The sequence below is a fragment of the Oncorhynchus mykiss genome, chromosome 10, assembly GCF_013265735.2.
Source record: "Oncorhynchus mykiss isolate Arlee chromosome 10, USDA_OmykA_1.1, whole genome shotgun sequence".
Lineage (NCBI taxonomy): Eukaryota > Metazoa > Chordata > Actinopteri > Salmoniformes > Salmonidae > Oncorhynchus > Oncorhynchus mykiss.
Window position 1 is genome coordinate 37972955 of NC_048574.1, and position 20249 is coordinate 37993203.

General features: G+C 40.9%; 1 protein-coding gene across 1 annotated transcript; it reads left to right on the top strand.

Moving 5' to 3' along the window:
- The first annotated feature begins 384 nt into the window (after positions 1-384).
- On the top strand, positions 385-19705 carry LOC110533830 (probable ribonuclease ZC3H12B). The gene is made up of 6 exons (XM_021618370.2): positions 385-856; positions 13199-13989; positions 14113-14252; positions 14633-14867; positions 14953-15059; positions 15159-19705. Exons 1-6 carry the CDS (start codon positions 659-661, stop codon positions 16601-16603), a joined length of 2916 nt encoding a protein of 971 aa, XP_021474045.1. The 5' UTR covers positions 385-658; the 3' UTR covers positions 16604-19705.
- The last annotated feature ends 544 nt before the right edge of the window (positions 19706-20249 follow it).

The window sequence follows — 20249 nt, forward strand, 5'->3', positions numbered from 1 at the left end:
TAATGGGTAGTATTTAGTGTTCACATTATTTCTGTTATGTGAGACATGGAATAACATTTCAGTTCAGCATGCACATCTCAACTGAGAACAGTCTTTAGATACAATGCCCACCAAACTCAGTTATTGTAATATACTTTGATGCCACACATGAGTCAGCCAACTCATAGCTTACTTAAAAAAATATATATATATTTTTAGCTGAAAATAAATAAATACATAAATAACCAACTTGAATATGCAGTTGAAACTGTCTCTGTTGATCAAAGTAACCTGGCTATATGAGGCGGTAGTGATGATCAATTCATTCTCGAGGCATTGTTAAATCTGATCGTCTGCACAGCGGGATAGTAAAAAGACGACCTGGAACGGCACCACATTCTTTCTTTTCCGTTTCACTGGCCTGCCCTGGTGTAGGACTTGTTGCTAAGATACAGTCTGTGGGAGGCAGACAAAAAATGATGAAGGGAGGGGATGATGAATGATATTTAGCTATAGTAGCTTGCTAGCTGTGTTTATTATTTGCTGTAATGTTCGTAGATAGACTTTAATAGCAAGCTCAATTTTGAACTTTCTGAACAAGACATCATAGCTAAGGTTAATAAATTCGTTTGACGGCTGAGTGCATTATATTTGTGGGTCGTTGATTTACCATAAATAAATGGTTTTGGAGCTGGCAGTGCCCGCAAATGCAGGCCCTTTGCTTCACCGCTCCATCCCGCACATTGAGCGTATTTTCCGGGTGAGGGTCAGCTACGGATCCGCGGAGTCAAGCTGCGACAGCGCAAATGTCAGCACCAGCAATATCATAATAGTACGTGTCGCGGAGGGAAAGGAAGATGACTGCACCAAGGCAAAAGTAAGATAACTTTGCTGTAACGCTACTGTTAATGTTTGCTTCGTGTTTTTAGCTAGCTACCGGTAACGTGTTAGCCGCATAGAAGCGGTCAACTAGTTAGCTAGATAAGTCTGCTAGCTAACGTTAGTTGATCTACTCTGGACTGGTGTAGTTAGCTTTCACTGCAGGCTAGTGTTTGCTGTTAACTAGCTAGCTGCCTACTGTATTCGCTAGGCTAATATTAAACTAACGTTAATCTCGCTTGTGGTGGATTTGGTAATGTATGACTAGAGCTTCATGTTTACATGTACGTTAACGTTAGTTATTGTTTTCTGGTAGGTAACTAGCTAGTAATTTAACTAACGTTACTGCCAACAACATTCTTAGCTAACGTCATTTTCATGAGGCGCAATATTAACTGTTTTGTGCTCTAACAAGTGCTAGCTAAGTTAACGTGTTTGAGTATATATTTTTTTTATGTATATAAATTACATTTTTTACATAGCTGAAATAATGTTTCTGGCTAAGCTAGTCTTTACATGTCTCAGCTACTAGCCAATGTAACCAGAAGGAAGAATTAACGTTTGTACTGTTTAACTAGGTAGATTTGTGTTGTATGGTAAACTATGATTGTGAGTTAACGTTAGCCTAGCTACCTTTTGCAGAAATGTTGCTGAAACATAGCTTATGCAAAATAAACTATTCGAATCTAACGTTAGCTAGATAGTTAGCTACGGTAGTTATCTAATTATATTAATTAATCGTTGGTGTCTATGTAATCTGTACTATGAACACTTCTAACAAATTCTGTACACCTAATACCTACTTCAAAATACTCCTTATTTGACCTTTTATGGGGTTTGACTTCCAGGACTTAGGTTACTCAGGGTGTTGAACCGTTAATGTTTTGTGCTTCAGAACAATATTCAGGTGTGTACCTCCATTACTGCAGCATATCTGTACTTTGCATCTTCGCTGTGGGGCCTCAGCTTGGCCAAGCATCTTAGTCCTTCTGAATGCACATGCTCCACTTGTTGCTATGATACAGGGCTGCACAAGCCTGTGCATGTGCAGTGCTTGAGTGGCCTTGCTGTGTCTCAGCCTGTGATGTGGAGGTGGAGAAAAAAAAGATGGGGCTTCTTTGTTGTTTCATGCTGCTCTGCTCCTCGACAGTTATGTCATTTTGTTCCAGGAAATTCCAACACATCAGTATTGTTGTGAGGTAGCTATCGGGTTTCCTGCAAATACTTAAATGTCTGTGTTGACTTTGTGAGGACACCTATACAATATCTGCCACTTTTGTAATAGAATGGGTTAGCCTCTTCCCAATATGTTGTATTTTTATATAATATATAGCCTAGTTATTCTTATGGAAATAAACTACTTTGTCCTTAGGATGAAGTACAGTAGTTTCATTCATTACATTTTCTCAAGCCAGATCTACTCCATTATCTTAGGTTTTGTGTAGTGTCCTGACTCACTTTCTATAATAAGAGGTGGGGAAATAAGTAGGCTATCTAAATAAGTATTATTTAGGCTATCCAAGGTTTTAAGCTGTTGTGCACATGTTCATTAGGACATTAGCTGCATAAGGCTCATCATATTACTAAATCGTAGTAGAAAGACTACTAGAGATGGACATTTCCTGTTAAGTGGTTATCAAATGCCTATTCACAATGTGGAGGTTAAATCTGAAAATAGGATGATGCAATCTGTACAAAACTGGGGGAATGATGTAGCTATGAACTGAATTGTTTGTTTCTTGTGCAACTTATTACCCCTGTTTAACATTGTAATTCTCATATTTTTAGGCACGCTACGTTAATCGTGTTTGCCAGGCTGCCTAGAGAAAGATGGGCTCTGTTTTGTTAGTCGTGACTGCTAAAAAGCAGTTAGCTGATGACAGGGCTGCGTTGCTAGGCAACCCATGTCATGGGCTGAGCCTCTTGAAGCAGGAATGGAAGTAGCTATCTACTATCTGCAAGACCTGGGGAAGTACTGCTTTCAGTAGCACATGCATTTGGTGTCCATTTTTTACAATTTAAAGCACTTGGATCTGTATGCATATTTGGATACAAATTAATAAAGGTTTTTAAATGCACATGTAATCTCAAATGCATTTCAGCCTTTACATTCTGTCAATATACAATGGATAAGATTGAGTTATTCATTTTATTTAGGGGCTTTCGAGTGGCGCAGCAGTCTAAGGCACTGCATCACAGTGCTAGAGGCGTCACAACAGACCCTGGTTCGATCCCGGGCTGTAATAGGGAGTCCCAAAGGGCGGCACACAATTGGCCCAGCGTTGTCCTGGTTAGGGTTTGGCCAGTGTAGGCCGTATTTTTATATGGGGAGGCAGGTAGCTTAGTGGTTAGAGCGTTGGACTAGTAACCGAAAGGTTGCAAGATCGAATTCCCGAGCTGACAAGGTAAAAATCTGTTGTTCTGCCCCTGAACAAACAAGGCAGTTAACCCACTGTTCCTAGGCTGTCATTGTAAATAAGAATTTGTTCTTAACTGACTTGCCTAGTTAAAAAAAATATATATATACATTTCAATCTTTTATTTTATACAATTACAACATGGGCACCATCATGCATTAGCTTGCACTGATCCAGAAGAGTTCTGAGACATTTTTACAACTCATTGAAACTCTGAAAATAAATACATGGGCAAATGTTACCAAACATGATAATAATAGGGATGCATTACAGTAGGCAGCTAATTGTTAAATTACACTTTCCATCCTTACCTTGTTAGGTCACTGTCTCTGTGCTGATCGCCTGTGAGTGAGACAACGCTAGCTAGCCAATGGGAGCGTAGTAGAACGCACCTCTGAATAACGGGGCGTGGTTTTGGCTTAACTGCGTTGGGAAAAAGAAAGACGCACCCAGACTATTTGCATTGCCCCCCCCTCTTTTACGTTGCTGCTACTCTCTGTTATTATCTATGCATAAGTCACTTTAATAACTCTACCTACATGTACATATTACCTCAACTAACCGGTGCCCCCGTTATATAGCCTCGCTATTGTTATTTTACTGCTGATATTGCATTTTTTTGTTACTTTTATTTCATTTTTTTGAAGTTATTTTTCTTTACTGCATTGTTGGTTAAGGGCTTGTAAGTAACTATTTGACTGTTTATTTGGCGCATGTGACAATTTTATTTGAGTATTTATATTTCAGTTTATACTTTTCAGGGGGAGTTCAGGGGCTTCAGATTTCCTCTAGAGTTGCATTGGGCAACAGACTGAGGGTTGGTGGTAATCATCTGGTGCAGTTCTGAGTTCCGGTAGATCCTTGCATCATGCACTGTGCTGGGGTAGGCACTAAATACACTGGTGAAAAGCATTTTGTCGTCGCATACAGCCTGGAGGTGCATAGAATGGAACGACTTTCAGTTGACATGCAGTTTGTCTCTGTATTCTCGGGTGGCCTTGATGGCAATGTGTGTTCCGCAATGGCTCAGATCACTCCAGGGAACTTAGCTGCCTTTGATGCCACTGATGACTTCTCATGCTCTGGCCCTTGAGAGATGAGATACAGCTACAATCACCCTTTGGAAGCAGGCTTTGACCGTAGATTTAGAGACATCAAACCTGATGCCGATTCCCCTGCACAAAGGAATATAATGTATATTATGATATTATATACATTATGATGTAACTGTTATAATAACATAACACTGAAACAATTCAATCCTTGCCAACTAGGCCTATCAGTCATGATTTGAGATCAAATCCAAATGATGCTGAAGTAACATGCAGTTCATCATTACCACCACAAGGCGTCAGAGCTACCATGTGCCTTTTAATAACAGTTGAAAGGTCATGTCAATATAATGTAAACAAGACCAATCGATCATTTAGCAGGATTCATTTCTGGTGAGTTTTATTGCAGATAGTTTGCTGTTTATTTTATTAAATATTTTGAGTGACAGTCTGGCCCTGTTAACCTGTTGTCTAAGCATTATGACAACTTTATTAAAGTGTTTGAAGTATCTACAGTTGAAGTCGGAAGTTTACATTCACTTAGGTTGGAGTCATTAAAACTCGTTTTTCAACCACTCAACAAATTTCTTGTTAACAAACTATAGTTTTGGCAAGTTAGTTAGAACATATACTTTGTGCATGACACAAGTAATTTTTCCAACTATTTTTTACAGACAAAAAATTCACTGTATCACAATTCCAGTGGGTCAGAAGGTTACATACACTAAGTTGACTGTGCCTTTAAACAGCTTGGAAAATTCCAGAAAATGATGTCATGGCTTTAGAAGTTTCTGATAGGCTAATTGACATAATTTGAGTCAATTGGAGGTGTACCTGTGCCTCTTTGCTTGACATCATGGGAAAATCAAAATAAATCAGCCAAGACTTCAGAAAAAAAATTGTAGACCCAGAACAACAGCAAAGGACTTTGTGAAGACTCTGGAGGAAACGGATACAAAAGTATGTATAGCCACAATAAAATGAGTCCTATATCGACATACCCTGAAAGGCTGCTCAGCAAGGAAGAAGCCACTGCTCCAAAACCGCATAAAAAAGCCAGACTACGATTTGCAACTGCACATGGGGACAAAAATTGTACTTTTTGGAGAAATGTTCTCTGGTCTGATTAAACAAAAATAGAACTGTTTGGCCATAATGATCATTGTTATGTTTGGAGGAAAAAGGGGTATGCTTGCAAGCCGAAGAACACCATCCCAACCGTGAGGCACGGGGTGGCAGCGTCATGTTGTGAGGGTGCTTTGCTGCAGGAGGGACTGGTGCACTTCACAAAATGGATGGTATCATGCGGGAGGAAAATTATGGGGATATGTTGAAGCAACATCTCAAGACATCAGTCAGGAAGTTAAAGCTTGGTCGCAAATGGGTCTTCCAAATGGATAATGACCCCAAGCATATTTTCAAAGTTGTGGCAAAATAAATGGCTTAAGGACATCAAAGTCAAGGTATTGGAGTGGCCATCACAAAGCCCTGACCTCAATCATATTGAACATTTGTGTGCAGAACTGAAAAGGCGTGTGCAAGCAAGGAGGCCTACAAACCTGACTCGGTTACACCAGCTCTGTCTGGAGGAATGGGCCAAAATTACCCCAATTTATTGTGGGATGCTTGTGGAAGGCTACCTGAAACGTTTGACCCAAGTTCAACAATTTAAATGCAATGCTACCAAATACTAATTGAGTGTATGCAAACTTCTGACCCATAAAAGCAGAAAAAAATCATACTCTCTACTATTATTCTGACATTTCACATTCTTAAAATAAAGTGGTGACCCTAACTGACCTATGACAGGGAATTTTTACTAGGATTAAATTTCAGGAATTGTGAAAAACTGAGTTGAAATGTATTTGGCTAAGGTGTATGTAAACTTCCGACTTCAACTGTCGGTCTAATTGTATGTTGTTGGTCTGTGCACGTGTATGGACTAGCTGTGATGGAATTGGCTAGTTATGATGTTGCTTATCAATGGTGTGATGGTGTGAACTTTGTCAAGTTCTGTACCTTTTTATATCAAACCTTTATTTAACTAGGCAAGTCAGTTCAGAACAAGTTCTTATTTTACAATGACTGCCTACCCTGGCCAAACCCTCCCCTAACCCGGACGACACTGGGCCAATTGTGCGCCTTCTGATACAACCAGGGATCGAACCAGTAAGTGCCTTAGACAGCTGCGCCACTCGGGAGCCTTTGCCACATTCATGATTATTTTAAAACTGGCACAACAATATTCACCTGAATGAGTCCTGATTTCCTAGTAACCACAGCACGATCATGAGCTGCTTGTCTGCTAGATTGAATGGCAAACAGATTGCCTGGTTGGTTATTTGGGTAGCTGTTTCCTCGCAGAGGGTTTGGAAGGTGCCCCTTTTCATTCTGATGTGCATTTTGAAGTCGTCATCAATGTACGTACAGTACCAGTCAAAAGTTTGGACACATCTAGTCATTCAGGTTTTTTCAGGTTTTTCTTTATTTTTAATAGTTTCTACATTGTAGAATACTATTGAAGACATCAAAACTATGAAATAACACATGTAATCATGTAATAACCATAAGTGTTAAACAAATCAAAATATATTATTATATTTGAGATTCTTCAAAGTAACCATCCTTTGCCTTGATGACAGCTTTGCACACTCTAGGCATTCTCTCAACCCGCTTCATGAGGTGGAATGCAATTATTACCTGGTATGGCAACTGCTCGGCCTCCGACAGAGGGTAGGGCGTACGGCCCAGTACATCACTGGGGCCAAGCTTCCTGCCATCAAGGACCTCTATACCAGGCAGTGTCAGAGGAAGGCCCTAAAAATTGTCAAAGACTCCAGCTACCCTAGTCATAGACTGTTCTTTCTGCTACCGCACAGCAAGCGGTACCGGAGCGCCAAGTCTAGGTCCAAAAGACTTCTTAACAGATTCTACCTCCAAGCTTGAACGGCTAATCAAATGGACTGTTTGCGTTGCTTTTCTCTGGTTATTATCTATGCATAGTAACTTTATTCAACGTACATGTACAGTGGGGCAAAAAAGTATTTAGTCAGCCACCAATTGTGCAATCATCATAGGTACTCTTCAACTATGACAGACAAAATGAGAAAAAAAATCCAGAAAATGACATTGTAGGATTTTTAATGAATTTATTTGCAAATTATGGTGGAAAATAAGTATTTGGTCACCTACAAAACAAGCAAGATTTCTGGCTCTCACAGACCTGTAACCTCTTCTTTAAGAGGCTCCTCTGTCCTCCACTCGTTACCTGTATTAATGGCACCTGTTTGAACTTGTTACTAGTATAAAAGACACCTGTCCACAACCTCAAACAGTCACACTCCAAACTCCACTATGGCCAAGACCAAAGAGCTGTCAAAGGACACCAGAAACAAAATTGTAGACCTGTGCCAGGCTGGGAAGACTGAATCTGCAATAGGTAAGCAGCTTGGTTTGAGGAAATCAACTGTGGGAGCAATTATTAGGAAATGGAAGACATACAAGACCACTGATAATCTCCCTCGATCTGGGGCTCCACGCAAGATCTCACCCCGTGGGGTCAAAATGATCACAAGAACGGTGAGCAAAAATCCCAGAACCACACGGGGGGACCTAGTGAATGACCTGCAGAGAGCTGGGACCAAAGTAACAAAGCCTACCATCAGTAACACACTACACCGCCAGGGACTCAAATCCTGCAGTGCCAGACGTGTCCCCCTGCTTAAGCCAGTACATGTCCAGGCCCGTCTGAAGTTTGCTAGAGAGCATTTGGATGATCCAGAATAAGACTGGGAGTATGTCATATGGTCAGATGAAACCAGAATATAACATTTTGGTAAAAACTCAACTCGTCGTGTTTGAAGGACAAAGAATGCTGAGTTGCATCCAAAGAACACCTTACCTACTGTGAAGCATGGGGGTGGAAACATCATGCTTTGGGGCTGTTTTTCTGCAAAGGGACCAGGACGACTGATCCATGTAAAGGAAAGAATGAATGGGGCCATGTATCGTGAGATTTTGAGTGAAAACCTCCTTCCATCAGCAAGGGCATTGAAGATGAAACGTGTCTGGGTCTTTCAGCATGACAATGATCCCAAACACACCGCCCGGGCAACGAAGGAGTGGCTTTGTAAGAAGCATTTCAAGGTCTTGGAGTGGCCTAGCCAGTCTCCAGATCTCAACCCCATAGAAAATCTTTGGGGGGGAGTTGAAAGTCCGTGTTGCCCAGCAACAGCCCCAAAACATCACTGCTCTAGAGGAGATCTCCATGGAGGAATGGGCCAAAATACCAGCAACAGTGTGTGAAAACCTTGTGAAGACTTACAGAAAACGTTTGACCTCCCGTCATTGCCAACAAAGGGTAAAAAACTAAGTATTGAGAAACTTTTGTTATTGACCAAATACTTATTTTCCACCATTTGCAAATAAATTAATAAAAAAAATCCTACAATGTGATTTTCTGGATTTCTTTTCTCATTTTGTCTGTCATAGTTGAAGCGTACCTATGATGAAAATGACAGGCCTCTCTCATCTTTTTAAGTGGGAGAACTTGCACAATTGGTTGCTGACTAAATACTTTTTTGCCCCACTGTACATATTACCTCGACTAACTTATGCCCCTGCACATTGACTCTACCCCCTGTATATAGCCTCGCTACTGTTATTTTAATTCTGCTCTCTAACTATTTGTTAATTAAACATTTTTACTTGTCTGTGTTTTACTTGACACATATTTTTCTTAAAACTGCATTTTGGTTAAGGGATGTAAGTAAGCATTTCACTGTAAGGTCTATCTGTTGTATTCGGCGCATATGACAAATACCATTTTTTTTATTTGATTCAATTAACAGGTGTGCCTTGTTAAAAGTTAATTTGTGATATTTCTTTCCTTAATGCATTTGAGCCAATCAGTTGTGGTATGCAGAAGATAGCCCTATTTGGTAAAAGTTCATTTTATTTCAAGAACCGCTCAAATAAGCAAAGAGAAACGACAGTCCATCATTACTTTGAGACCTGGCCAGGCAATGCAAAACATTTTCAAGAACTTTTAAAGTTTCTTCAAGTACGTTGCAAAAACCATCATGCGCTATGATTAAACTGGCTCTCATGAGGACCACCACAGGGTTACCTCTGCTAAAGAGGATAAATTCATTTGAGTTACCAGTCTCAGAAATTGCAGCCCAAATAAATGATTCAGAGTTCAATTAACAAACACATCTCAACAGGAACTGTTCAGAGGAGACTGTGTGAATCAGACCTTCATGGTTGAATTGCTGCAAAGAAACCACTACTAAAGGACACCAATACGAAGACTTGCTTGGGCCAAGAAACACAAGCAATGGCCATTAGACTGGTGGAAGTCTGTCCTTCAGTCTGAATTAGAGATTTTTGGGATGAGTTGGACTACAGAGTGAAGGAAAAGCAGCCAACAGTGCTCAGCGTATGTGGGACTCCTTCAAGACCGTTGGAAAAGCATTCCAGATGAAGCTGGTTGAGAGAATGCCAAGAGTGTGCAAAGCTGTCATCAAGGCAAAGGGTGGCTACTTTGAAGAATCTAAAATATATTTTAATTTGCTTAAGTTTTTTGGGGTTAGTACATGGGTTACATATGTGTTGTTTCATAGTTTTGATGTCTCCACTATTATTCTACAATGTAGAAAATAGTAAAAAAAATCTAGATAAATCCTTGAATGAGTAGGTGTCCAAACATTTGACTGGTACTGTGTGTATGTATGAATGAATTAACAAAGCCATCGATCATGTGGTACCTTTCATATATACAGTGCCTTGCGAAAGTATTCGGCCCCCTTGAACTTTGCGACCTTTTGCCACATTTCAGGCTTCAAACATAAAGATATAAAACTGTATTTTTTTGTTAAGAATCAACAACAAGTGGGACACAATCATGAAGTGGAACGACATTTATTGGATATTTCAAACTTTTTTAACAAATCAAAAACTGAAAAATTGGGCGTGCAAAATTATTCAGCCCCTTTACTTTCAGTGCAGCAAACTCTCTCCAGAAGTTCAGTGAGGATCTCTGAATGATCCAATGTTGACCTAAATGACTAATGATGATAAATACAATCCACCTGTGTGTAATCAAGTCTCCGTATAAATGCACCTGCACTGTGATAGTCTCAGAGGTCCGTTAAAAGCGCAGAGAGCATCATGAAGAACAAGGAACACACCAGGCAGGTCCGAGATACTGTTGTGAAGAAGTTTAAAGCCGGATTTGGATACAAAAATATTTCCCAAGCTTTAAACATCCCAAGGAGCACTGTGCAAGCGATAATATTGAAATGGAAGGAGTATCAGACCACTGCAAATCTACCAAGACCTGGCCGTCCCTCTAAACTTTCAGCTCATACAAGGAGAAGACTGATCAGAGATGCAGCCAAGAGGCCCATGATCACTATGGATGAACTGCAGAGATCTACAGCTGAGGTGGGAGACTCTGTCCATAGGACAACAATCAGTTGTATATTGCACAAATCTGGCCTTTATGGAAGAGTGGCAAGAAGAAAGCCATTTCTTAAAGATATCCATAAAAAGTGTTGTTTAAAGTTTGCCACAAGCCACCTGGGAGACACACCAAACATGTGGAAGAAGGTGCTCTGGTCAGATGAAACCAAAATTGAACTTTTTGGCAACAATGCAAAACGTTATGTTTGGCGTAAAAGCAACACAGCTGAACACACCATCCCCCACTGTCAAACATGGTGGTGGCAGCATCATGGTTTGGGCCTGCTTTTCTTCAGCAGGGACAGGGAAGATGGTTAAAATTGATGGGAAGATGGATGGAGCCAAATACAGGACCATTCTGGAGGAAAACCTGATGGAGTCTGCAAAAGACCTGAGACTGGGACGGAGATTTGTCTTCCAACAAGACAATGATCCAAAACATAAAGCAAAATCTACAATGGAATGGTTCAAAAATAAACATATCCAGGTGTTAGAATGGCCAAGTCAAAGTCCAGACCTGAATCCAATCGAGAATCTGTGGAAAGAACTGAAAACTGCTGTTCACAAATGCTCTCCATCCAACCTCACTGAGCTCGAGCTGTTTTGCAAGGAGGAATGGGAAAAAATGTCAGTCTCTCGATGTGCAAAACTGATAGAGACATACCCCAAGCGACTTACAGCTGTAATCGCAGCAAAAGGTGGCGCTACAAAGTATTAACTTAAGGGGGCTGAATAATTTTGCACGCCCAATTTTTCAGTTTTTGATTTGTTTAAAAAGGTTGAAATATCCAATAAATGTCGTTCCACTTCATGATTGTGTCCCACTTGTTGTTAATTCTTCACAAAAAAATACAGTTTTATATCTTTATGTTTGAAGCCTGAAATGTGGCAAAAGGTCGCAAAGTTCAAGGGGGCCGAATACTTTCGCAAGGCTCTGTATGTAACTTTTTGGGCGACCTGACCAAATTCACATAGAAATGTGAGTTATAGATATGTCATTCTCATTGAAAGTGAGTTTAAGAAGTGGTAGATCTGTTTTATGTGCGCTATTTCTATGCTTCCATTAAGTTTAGTTTTTGCATCTTTTACTTTGGGTTTTGTACACCAGCTTCAAACAGTTGAAAATACAATATATTTGGTTATTGAAAATATATTTCACTGTGGTACTTGCTTGTTTTGTCACAAAATTAAATTAGTCAAAATATTAGAATTTTAGCAACCAAGAAATTGGAGAGCGATTTCTGCATATTGCACCTTTTTATTTTTTAATTGAACATTTTATTCAACTAGGCAAGTCAGTTAAGAACACATTCTTATTTACAATGATGGCCTACACCGGCCAAACCCGGACGACTCTGGGCCAATTGTGCCCCGCCCTATGGGACTCCCAATCACGGCCGGTTGTGATACCCTGGTTCGAATCCAGGCTGTGTCTGTAGTGATGCCTCTAGCACTGAGATGCAGTGCCTTAGACCGCTGCGCCACTCGGGAGCCCAATGTATCTGCCCTGTAAAAACATTTTTATCTCGAGTTCCTAAAAAGTGTCTTGATTTAAATCTGTCTTTACAAAAAGGAGGACATGTAATGATGCTCATTAATACATGTATACAGTTCTACAACTTCTCCTGTGTCTCTGTTCAGTCCTAAACTCACAGTGGAGAGAGGGAGTGAGTGCTGGCAGTAAAACAGGTAGCCCTACTTTGCAGATACTTTCATTGCAAGAATCAGGATAATAGACATTACTGTTCACCAGATAAGGGTTTTAGAACCCAAAAATCTGCAGGAACGTTGTGTAGCAGAATCACGGGAAATGACCTACCTGCGCAATATATGCTTTGGTAAAGAGGAAGGCGACGTAAATGTTTCGTTTTATCATCCCAGCTCTTTCTTAACTTAACATTTACACATGCATTAGACATTAGTGATGGGGGAAAAATCAATACGATTACATATCACAATATTATTTGGGATTATATTGTTTCGATACTTTGACTCCACATTTTGGCTAGGTAATGTTAGCTAGCGCTAGTCAGCTGTACCTGGGACAAAACTATTGTATTTGTCATTCTATATCTTGTCTCGATCTTCTTTTTAAATGGTGAGCCATCATGTTTTCAACACTTTTATTTCCATGACTGATAAACTATAATGCTCTCTCTTGTCTCTGCAGCAGACATATAGTGAGCAATATGTTTTGAAATTCAAATCACAGGACGGAATCGCAATGCATATAGAATCGCAATGCATATCGCATCGGCACCTAAGTATAGTGATAATATCATATTATGAGGTCCCTGGCAATTCCCAGCCCTATTAGACATGCATTGAATTTTTTTACTTGTAGGCAGGGATGACATTTGGCCAGTTTGGCGTTTTTATCGACAATCACCCTTTGTTTTTTTCCAGGATTACATCGTTTCCTTAACTTCGCCAGCTCACCGAAAGAGAGAGCATCTAACGTTGGCTCAACACAAACAGCTTGTTGTGCTGAAGCCAGTCATCGAGTATGACTCTCAGGCTGTGGTGGAGGTGAGGGAGCATGTGGTGTACATCTCCGGTGGCGAGAGGAACGTGATGACGGCATGGTCGATGGTGGAGAAGATCAAAATGGAGAAACACCCTTGCAGGGAAGAGGCCTCTGAGCTGACTGAGGCCCAGCAGCCCAGTGGGGAGTCGGAGGAGGGGAACAGCTCAGAGAGTGAGTCAGAGCATCAGCTGCAAGTGAACAGCGGCAGCTGTAAGAGGACGGAGCTCTTCAGTGCCACCAAGCCTCACCGTCAGCTCTGTCGCTCTCCATGCCTGGACCGGCCTAGCTTCTCCCAGAGCAGTACTCTACCAGAGCTCCGCCCCGACGACACCAAGGCCGCCACAGTCCTCAAACAGGCCAGTGACAAGGTGTACCAAACCAAGATGGAGTTTGCCTTGAAGCTGGGATACTCAGGTGAACAGGTGGAGACAGTGCTGAACAAGTTAGGGGCTGCTGCCCTCATCAATGATATTCTGGCTGAGCTTGTGAGGCTTGGTAATAAAGGTGAACTGGAAGTTCAAGCCAGCAGTAACACAGGCATGTTGGTCTCCCGTGGAGGCCCCTGTGTCAAAGAGGCTGTCAGTCCGGAGGTGTCACTTGAAGATGATTCCGTGGATCCTTATGATAATCTCAGGCCTATTGTCATTGATGGATCGAATGTGGCAATGAGGTAAGTCTCATTTTGTACCTTACCTCGTGCAAAATGTGTTCTGAACCATCTGTTTTTGAAAGACTGTACTTGAATTACCTTTACAAGCAGACTTTTTTACTATGTGGTTGTTTTGTTTTGTAGCCATGGAAACAAAGAGGTTTTCTCTTGCCTTGGTATCCAATTGGCTGTTGATTGGTTTGTGGAGAAAGGGCACAAAGATATCACAGTGTTTGTTCCTGCCTGGAGGAAAGAGCAGTCGAGACCTGACGCCCCCATTACAGGTACTAAAACTCTACTTCAATTAGCCACATTTAGACGTACAAGCCCGAGATATTTTCTAAAAAGGTTGTCTATGTTTTGGGGGGAGGGTGGGTGTGTTTGTTTTATCGACGTGTGTGAACATTGAGCTCAATTTTCCAGTGCAAAAAAAGCACCTACAGTGAGAAATTATTGTTACCATTTTAAATAGATCATCTTAAATTAACAATTATTTGAGTTTGAATTATGTTGGACTGCAATTAATTTGTTTGTTTACAAATGTAATGCATATGAAAATCTCAATGTGTAATCACGCAAACCACAGGTACATAGGCCTACAGAGTTCTGTGTAACAATTTGTACACTGCTGTTCTTGACTGATGTTTTAACTTTCATTTCATAGACCAAGACATTTTGCGGAAGCTGGAGAAAGAAAAGATCCTAGTGTTCACCCCATCTAGAAGAGTCCAAGGGAGGAGAGTGGTGTGCTATGATGATCGCTTTATAGTGAAACTGGCTTGTGACTCTGATGGCATAATTGTGTCAAATGACAACTACAGGGACTTACAGAATGAGAAGCCGGAGTGGAAGAAGTTCATAGAGGAGCGGCTGCTGATGTACTCGTTTGTCAATGATAAGTAAGTCATCAAAGGCCTTAGTTACTTGGGCAATGAGTGTAATTAGCTACACAATAACTAAGCATATTCCTGTTTTATGTTTTAGATTCATGCCACCTGATGACCCTTTGGGAAGACACGGTCCAAGTTTAGAGAATTTTCTCCGCAAGCGTCCTGTTGTTCCAGAGCACAAAAAGCAACCCTGTCCATATGGTAGGTTGTCTCAACAAATAATGATATTGTATTTTTGTGGTTTAACTGCTGATGTATATATTGTTTAATTTGTGCTCTCTTTTATATCACCTTAAACAGGGAAAAAATGCACTTATGGACATAAGTGCAAGTACTACCATCCAGAGCGTGCAAACCAGCCCCAACGGTCAGTGGCTGATGAACTGAGGGCATTTGCCAAGTTGTCTGCTGTGAAGACAATGAGCGAGGGGGCCCTGGCCAAGTGTGGCACTGGACTCGCCACAGCTAAGGGGGAGAGTGGCTCTGAGGCTAAACGAGTGACCCCAAAGCGCCAGTCCGACCCCAGCATCCGCTCAGTCGCCTGCGAGCCAGAGGAGAGACTGTCCGCTGTCCGTAAGCCTGAGGCAAATTCTGTGCCTTCCCTTGTGTCTGCCCTCAGCGTGCCCACCATGCAGCCTGCAAAGAGCCATGCGGCTGGTGCCTTGAACACACGATCAGCCAGCAGCCCAGTACCCGGCTCCCTCCAGTTCACCCACAGCTCTCTGGAGCACATGTCTAGTGTACAGTACCCACATCCACCCATCCTAGTCACCAACAGCCATGGCGCTTCTGTCACTTACAGTGAACAGTTTCCTAAGTATGATTCTGTGAGCACGGACCACGGATACTACTCTATGCTTAGTGATTTTTCTAACATGAGCATGAGCAGCATGCACAACGTGGACAGCTTCTGTAGCATGGAGCATGAGCACGGGGTTTATCTGAGAAATCCCAGCCAGCATTGCCCTGAGCCCTGCCTCAGCCACTCTAACAGTGACTCCTTTTCCTCTTATGGGGAATTATACATGAGCTCAGTGGACAGTAGCCTGGATGAGAGCATGAAGGGACAGCAGTCTCCAGCACAGAGCAGACTCCAGGCCTCCTCCCATGGGGGGTTCCACCACGAGGCCCTGACCCGGGTGCAGAGCTATGGCCATGAGGAGCCCAAGCAAGGTCCATGCAGGAAGCAGTCCATATCCCACCTGGCACCGCATGTCCAGCACCCTGTTGTTGGGGCCCGGTCCAGCTGCCCAGGGGACTACCCCTTACCTCAGAATGTCCTCCCGTCACAGTCCTCGCAGCCGGGACGCTCCCTGGGCATGACACGTATGGACAGCATCTCAGACTCCAGGCTGTACGAGAGTAACCCCATGAGGCAGCGCAGACCCCCACTGTGCCGCGAGCAGCATGCCAGCTGGGACCCGCTGCCCTGCGGCAGTGAGTCCTATGGATACCATTCGTACCCCCTGAGTAACAGCCTGATGCAGCCGTGTTGTGAGCGGGTGATGGTCCGCAGCATGCCTGACAAGATGGAGCAGATTTGGAGGTCTCCGTGGGAGAACCCGCCTCAAGCCGAGCACCAGGAGCGCCATGTCATCCCAGAGCACCTGTACCAAACATACCGCAACCTCTGCAACATCTTCCCATCTTTCGTGGTGCACTCTGTCATGGAGAAAAACCCTCATCTGACGGACCCACAACAACTCGCTGCCGTCATTGTCACGAAGCTGAGGTCTTGCCATTGAGTATTTTATTTTTGAATCTACAATTGTCTGAATAGTATTAGTACTCTACATTTGAAGTAAGTTATTTGATTGTCATCCAAACAATTTGTCCTCATGAAATTCACTAATGTAAGTGAAAACTTTGACTGATGGTAAGATATTAAATTTGAACGAAGTCGTCCATTTTAATACAGAGCAGAATTATTTCACTATACGTAGATCATATTGTGCATATCTGACATGGCTGTAAATACTACGTGACTTTTTTGTTTATTGTGCAATTATTATTTTGGGGTAAAAGACAGAGGGAAGTGAGTGCAAGCATACCTCAGAGCATGAACTTTCACGTTTAATGGCCTTATATCTGAATGACCTCACTGCTCCAGTCATTGTTTAACGGGTTTCAATTAATATCCTAATGTAGTTGAGTTCAGTCTCCTTTGCGTTTTAAATGTTAAGCACTAAGTATTTAGAATTATATATATTTTCTCAATCTCACTTTACAAAGCTACTATTTTGGTAGAGCTTGCGAGTGCACGTACATAAGCAAGCCAAACTACAACTGGGAAAGATTATACTTAAAACATCTGTGCACATATAAAACACATGAAAGCCATTTAAAAGACATTTCAAAGCTGCTGAAATAATGCCAAAAATTTTGAGAATTAACCTTGTCATTATAAAGCGATCGTAGTTTTGATGCAGACAATTGATTGGGTAGTAGTGTAACATCACATCAGTGTTGTAAGACTTAACCGTTGATGTATTGTATGCCTGGCTGTGTTGATTAGTTACCTTAATGTAACTGTTACATGGAAATGATTGGGAACATTTTTGGGCATGTATATATCCTTGTCTTGCACCTTGGGACCTGGCATGTGACTTGATGGCACATCCAGTGTTTAACGTGACTTATATTTGTAATTACTAAGGAACTGGTGAAGTCTCATCTGCAAAATGCTTTAAAGAAAAGCATCCATTTCCTTATTTATGCTGAGAGACAAGCCATGTAAAGAAAACGAAAACATCTCTGAATGTTATTTGCCCAAAATATTTTTCGGGCTTTGTTGAGTTTGTTTTTTCATGAACTAAGAGCAGGCCATGTTGGGCCTCTTGTCTCTTCATGAGAAGGTGTGACACACTGCCTAAATGTTTCTTCCTGTGAAACACTCAGAAAGCGAGGCTGCCGTCAGGGTTGTTTCTGGCATTTGGCTTACAGTTTGCGTGCATACCTTTCCCCTCACTATTTTCCCTCAAGTTTGAAAGGCTTCATAATGGTAAAGTAATAAAGACCCCCCCCCCCCCCCCCCCCCCACACACACACACTTACACTAAGTGACATAAAAGTGGGAATAAACTACTGAAATGTGAAATTTGTTGGTTATAATGTAATCTGTCACGGAATCATGTTTCTTTTCTCAGTGAGTAAAATATCATGATCTGAAATCAAGGTCTTGGGCCATATCCAATGCACATTTAGTTTATTTTGACATGGCATGTGCATGTTTCATACTTTTGATGATAGCAGAAAGCCCCCCCACCCTCGCCTTTTGAAGTGCCGCAAACGACAAAGCCTAAAATGTCTAGAAATGACATTTGTTTGTTGATACAAATTGTATCTATTTCTTGATTGTAAAATATATTTATGAAATGTATATTATAAAAATTGTTTTATTTAAGAAGAAAAAAATACAATGCCATAATGTTTGTGACACTATGTGTCACTGGGAGTAGCCCATTGGTATGTATTATTTCTTACTGGGCACAGTAGTTTATTTACAGGGACACTTACGTGCTACATAGAAGTGCACAGATACCCTGTGTGTAGCTGTAAGCATTGTGTCCTCTCTCTCTCTCTGTGTATACTAAAATTACCACTCAATGTACTGTTTTAATGTGCTATTAAACTTGTTGCATTAAAGTTTTTTGCTGTGTTGTAACCCAAGCAGCTTGATAAAAAAATAATATTTTCTGCTCTTTTCCTGCATTGATACCATCTGTATTTAAATGTATTGACATGTAGACATTGAATAACATGCCAAATCTGGCTACATTTTAGTTGCTTCACAGAAAACGGAATAGATTGAAATGCCAGTCATAATTGTTTGGGTTACGAAACTTCGGGGGTTATTTGTTAAATTCTATAAAGAAAAAATGATTTTACCCAGATAATAATATATTCAACTCTTAGTCTACTGATATAATAAAGTCAAGTGACTGTGTGTCAGTATGATTAAGTGAGTATTTGAGACAAGTAATCTGTTTTACCTCTGATTGGACAAGGGTAAAACGTGTGGAAAGGGATTTGATGAATAACCCTCTTTTATTTGGTAACAAGATTATATCTTTATTGATTTATAGTTTACTTTGGTAAATTTGTCACTCACAAATGGCACTTGATCTAGCCTTAAGTATTTTAAAGCATGTGAGATTATATTGGTTTTAGTTATGTTTCAAATGAGAAATGTTATTTTAGCCCTGAGCATTTGTAATTACATTTGAATTTAAAAGATAGGCCTATGTTTGTGATGACTGATTTCACTCTTTATCTTCATATTGGTGGTCTCAGCAACTAGGCTTGCGGTTGATTTTATTGTTTGAATTGAACACAGCAGATAGAGGGTTGAAATGCTACAAATAATTGTCAATGTGTAGATTAACCTTGAATCAATGTTCTAAATAGACCAGCTCACCTGACATTGTAAATTCTCTTATACACCACAATAGCAATTCTCAGGTACTATGAGATTTACTACAAATTACTTCAGAAACAATATTATTGATGTGTGCTATTACTATAAATGATAAATGCGCTTACAAAGTCAGATTTGTGAATTAGTTCAGGTCTCATGTCCTAAAGCTAAATTGAACTGTCTTGTATTGTGGTTTTGCAATGTAAAAGGGTTATAGGAGTGAGTTGACAACTAGGTCATGTGTTATAAGCTGCAGTAGTTTGTTCTATTCTATGTTGAATGAAACGCATTGCTTTTAAATTGTTTTAAGTAAGAAAACAATTACAAAAAGACAAAAACACTGAACTCTTTGGGTCTGTTGGCTCAAACAAAATGTAAGTCTCTATGACCAAGTGTGTTTGTTTCCTCAAATAAAGCAAAACTATGTTTATACGGTGTTATTTTGTTGGCCCTATCAAGCATTTCATCTTCTTTCAGATGTCACATTTTTTAACAGCATTTTGATATTCTACAGCAGTCCCTCATCCAAGGGCCAGCAGAGGGGTGCAGGATGGCTGCTGAAAATAGTCACCATTGTATAGTCACTGAGGAGAGCTTGCAAGTATCCAGCTCATGTCTGCAAAGTAGTGTACTGTGTACACTACTCTGTATCCTGTGCTTATGACAAATTAACTTTGATTTATATGCCACTGGATTTTTTTTGAAAGTATTCTGACTGAATATAATTCATAAGAATTTGTCAATTGTAATTCTGATACATATTAGTGGCATAAAAGCGATGAGGGGAACCTTATGTTTGCGTTGATCTATTGCATACTCATAGATGGGTTGGTTGAAAACGTCAGAAACGATGTGCGTGCTTCCATGGGGCAGAGGTAGGTTGGTTGTGATTTGACTGGCCAGATTGATTAAAAAAAAACTGCAATGTGTGCAATCGTAAGTGACTCGTTTCATCTTATTATTACCATGTCTTG

What these genes read in the sequence shown, in the direction of transcription:
- LOC110533830 (XM_021618370.2), top strand. Translation starts at nt 659, where the DNA reads ATGGTTTTGGAGCTGGCAGTGCCCGCAAATGCAGGCCCTTTGCTTCAC. An exon ending in ATGACTGCACCAAGGCAAAA is followed by an intron (nt 857 to 13,198) that starts GTAAGATAACTT and finishes GTTTTTTTCCAG; the next exon opens with GATTACATCGTTTCCTTAAC. An exon ending in AAAGCAACCCTGTCCATATG is followed by an intron (nt 15,060 to 15,158) that starts GTAGGTTGTCTC and finishes CACCTTAAACAG; the next exon opens with GGAAAAAATGCACTTATGGA.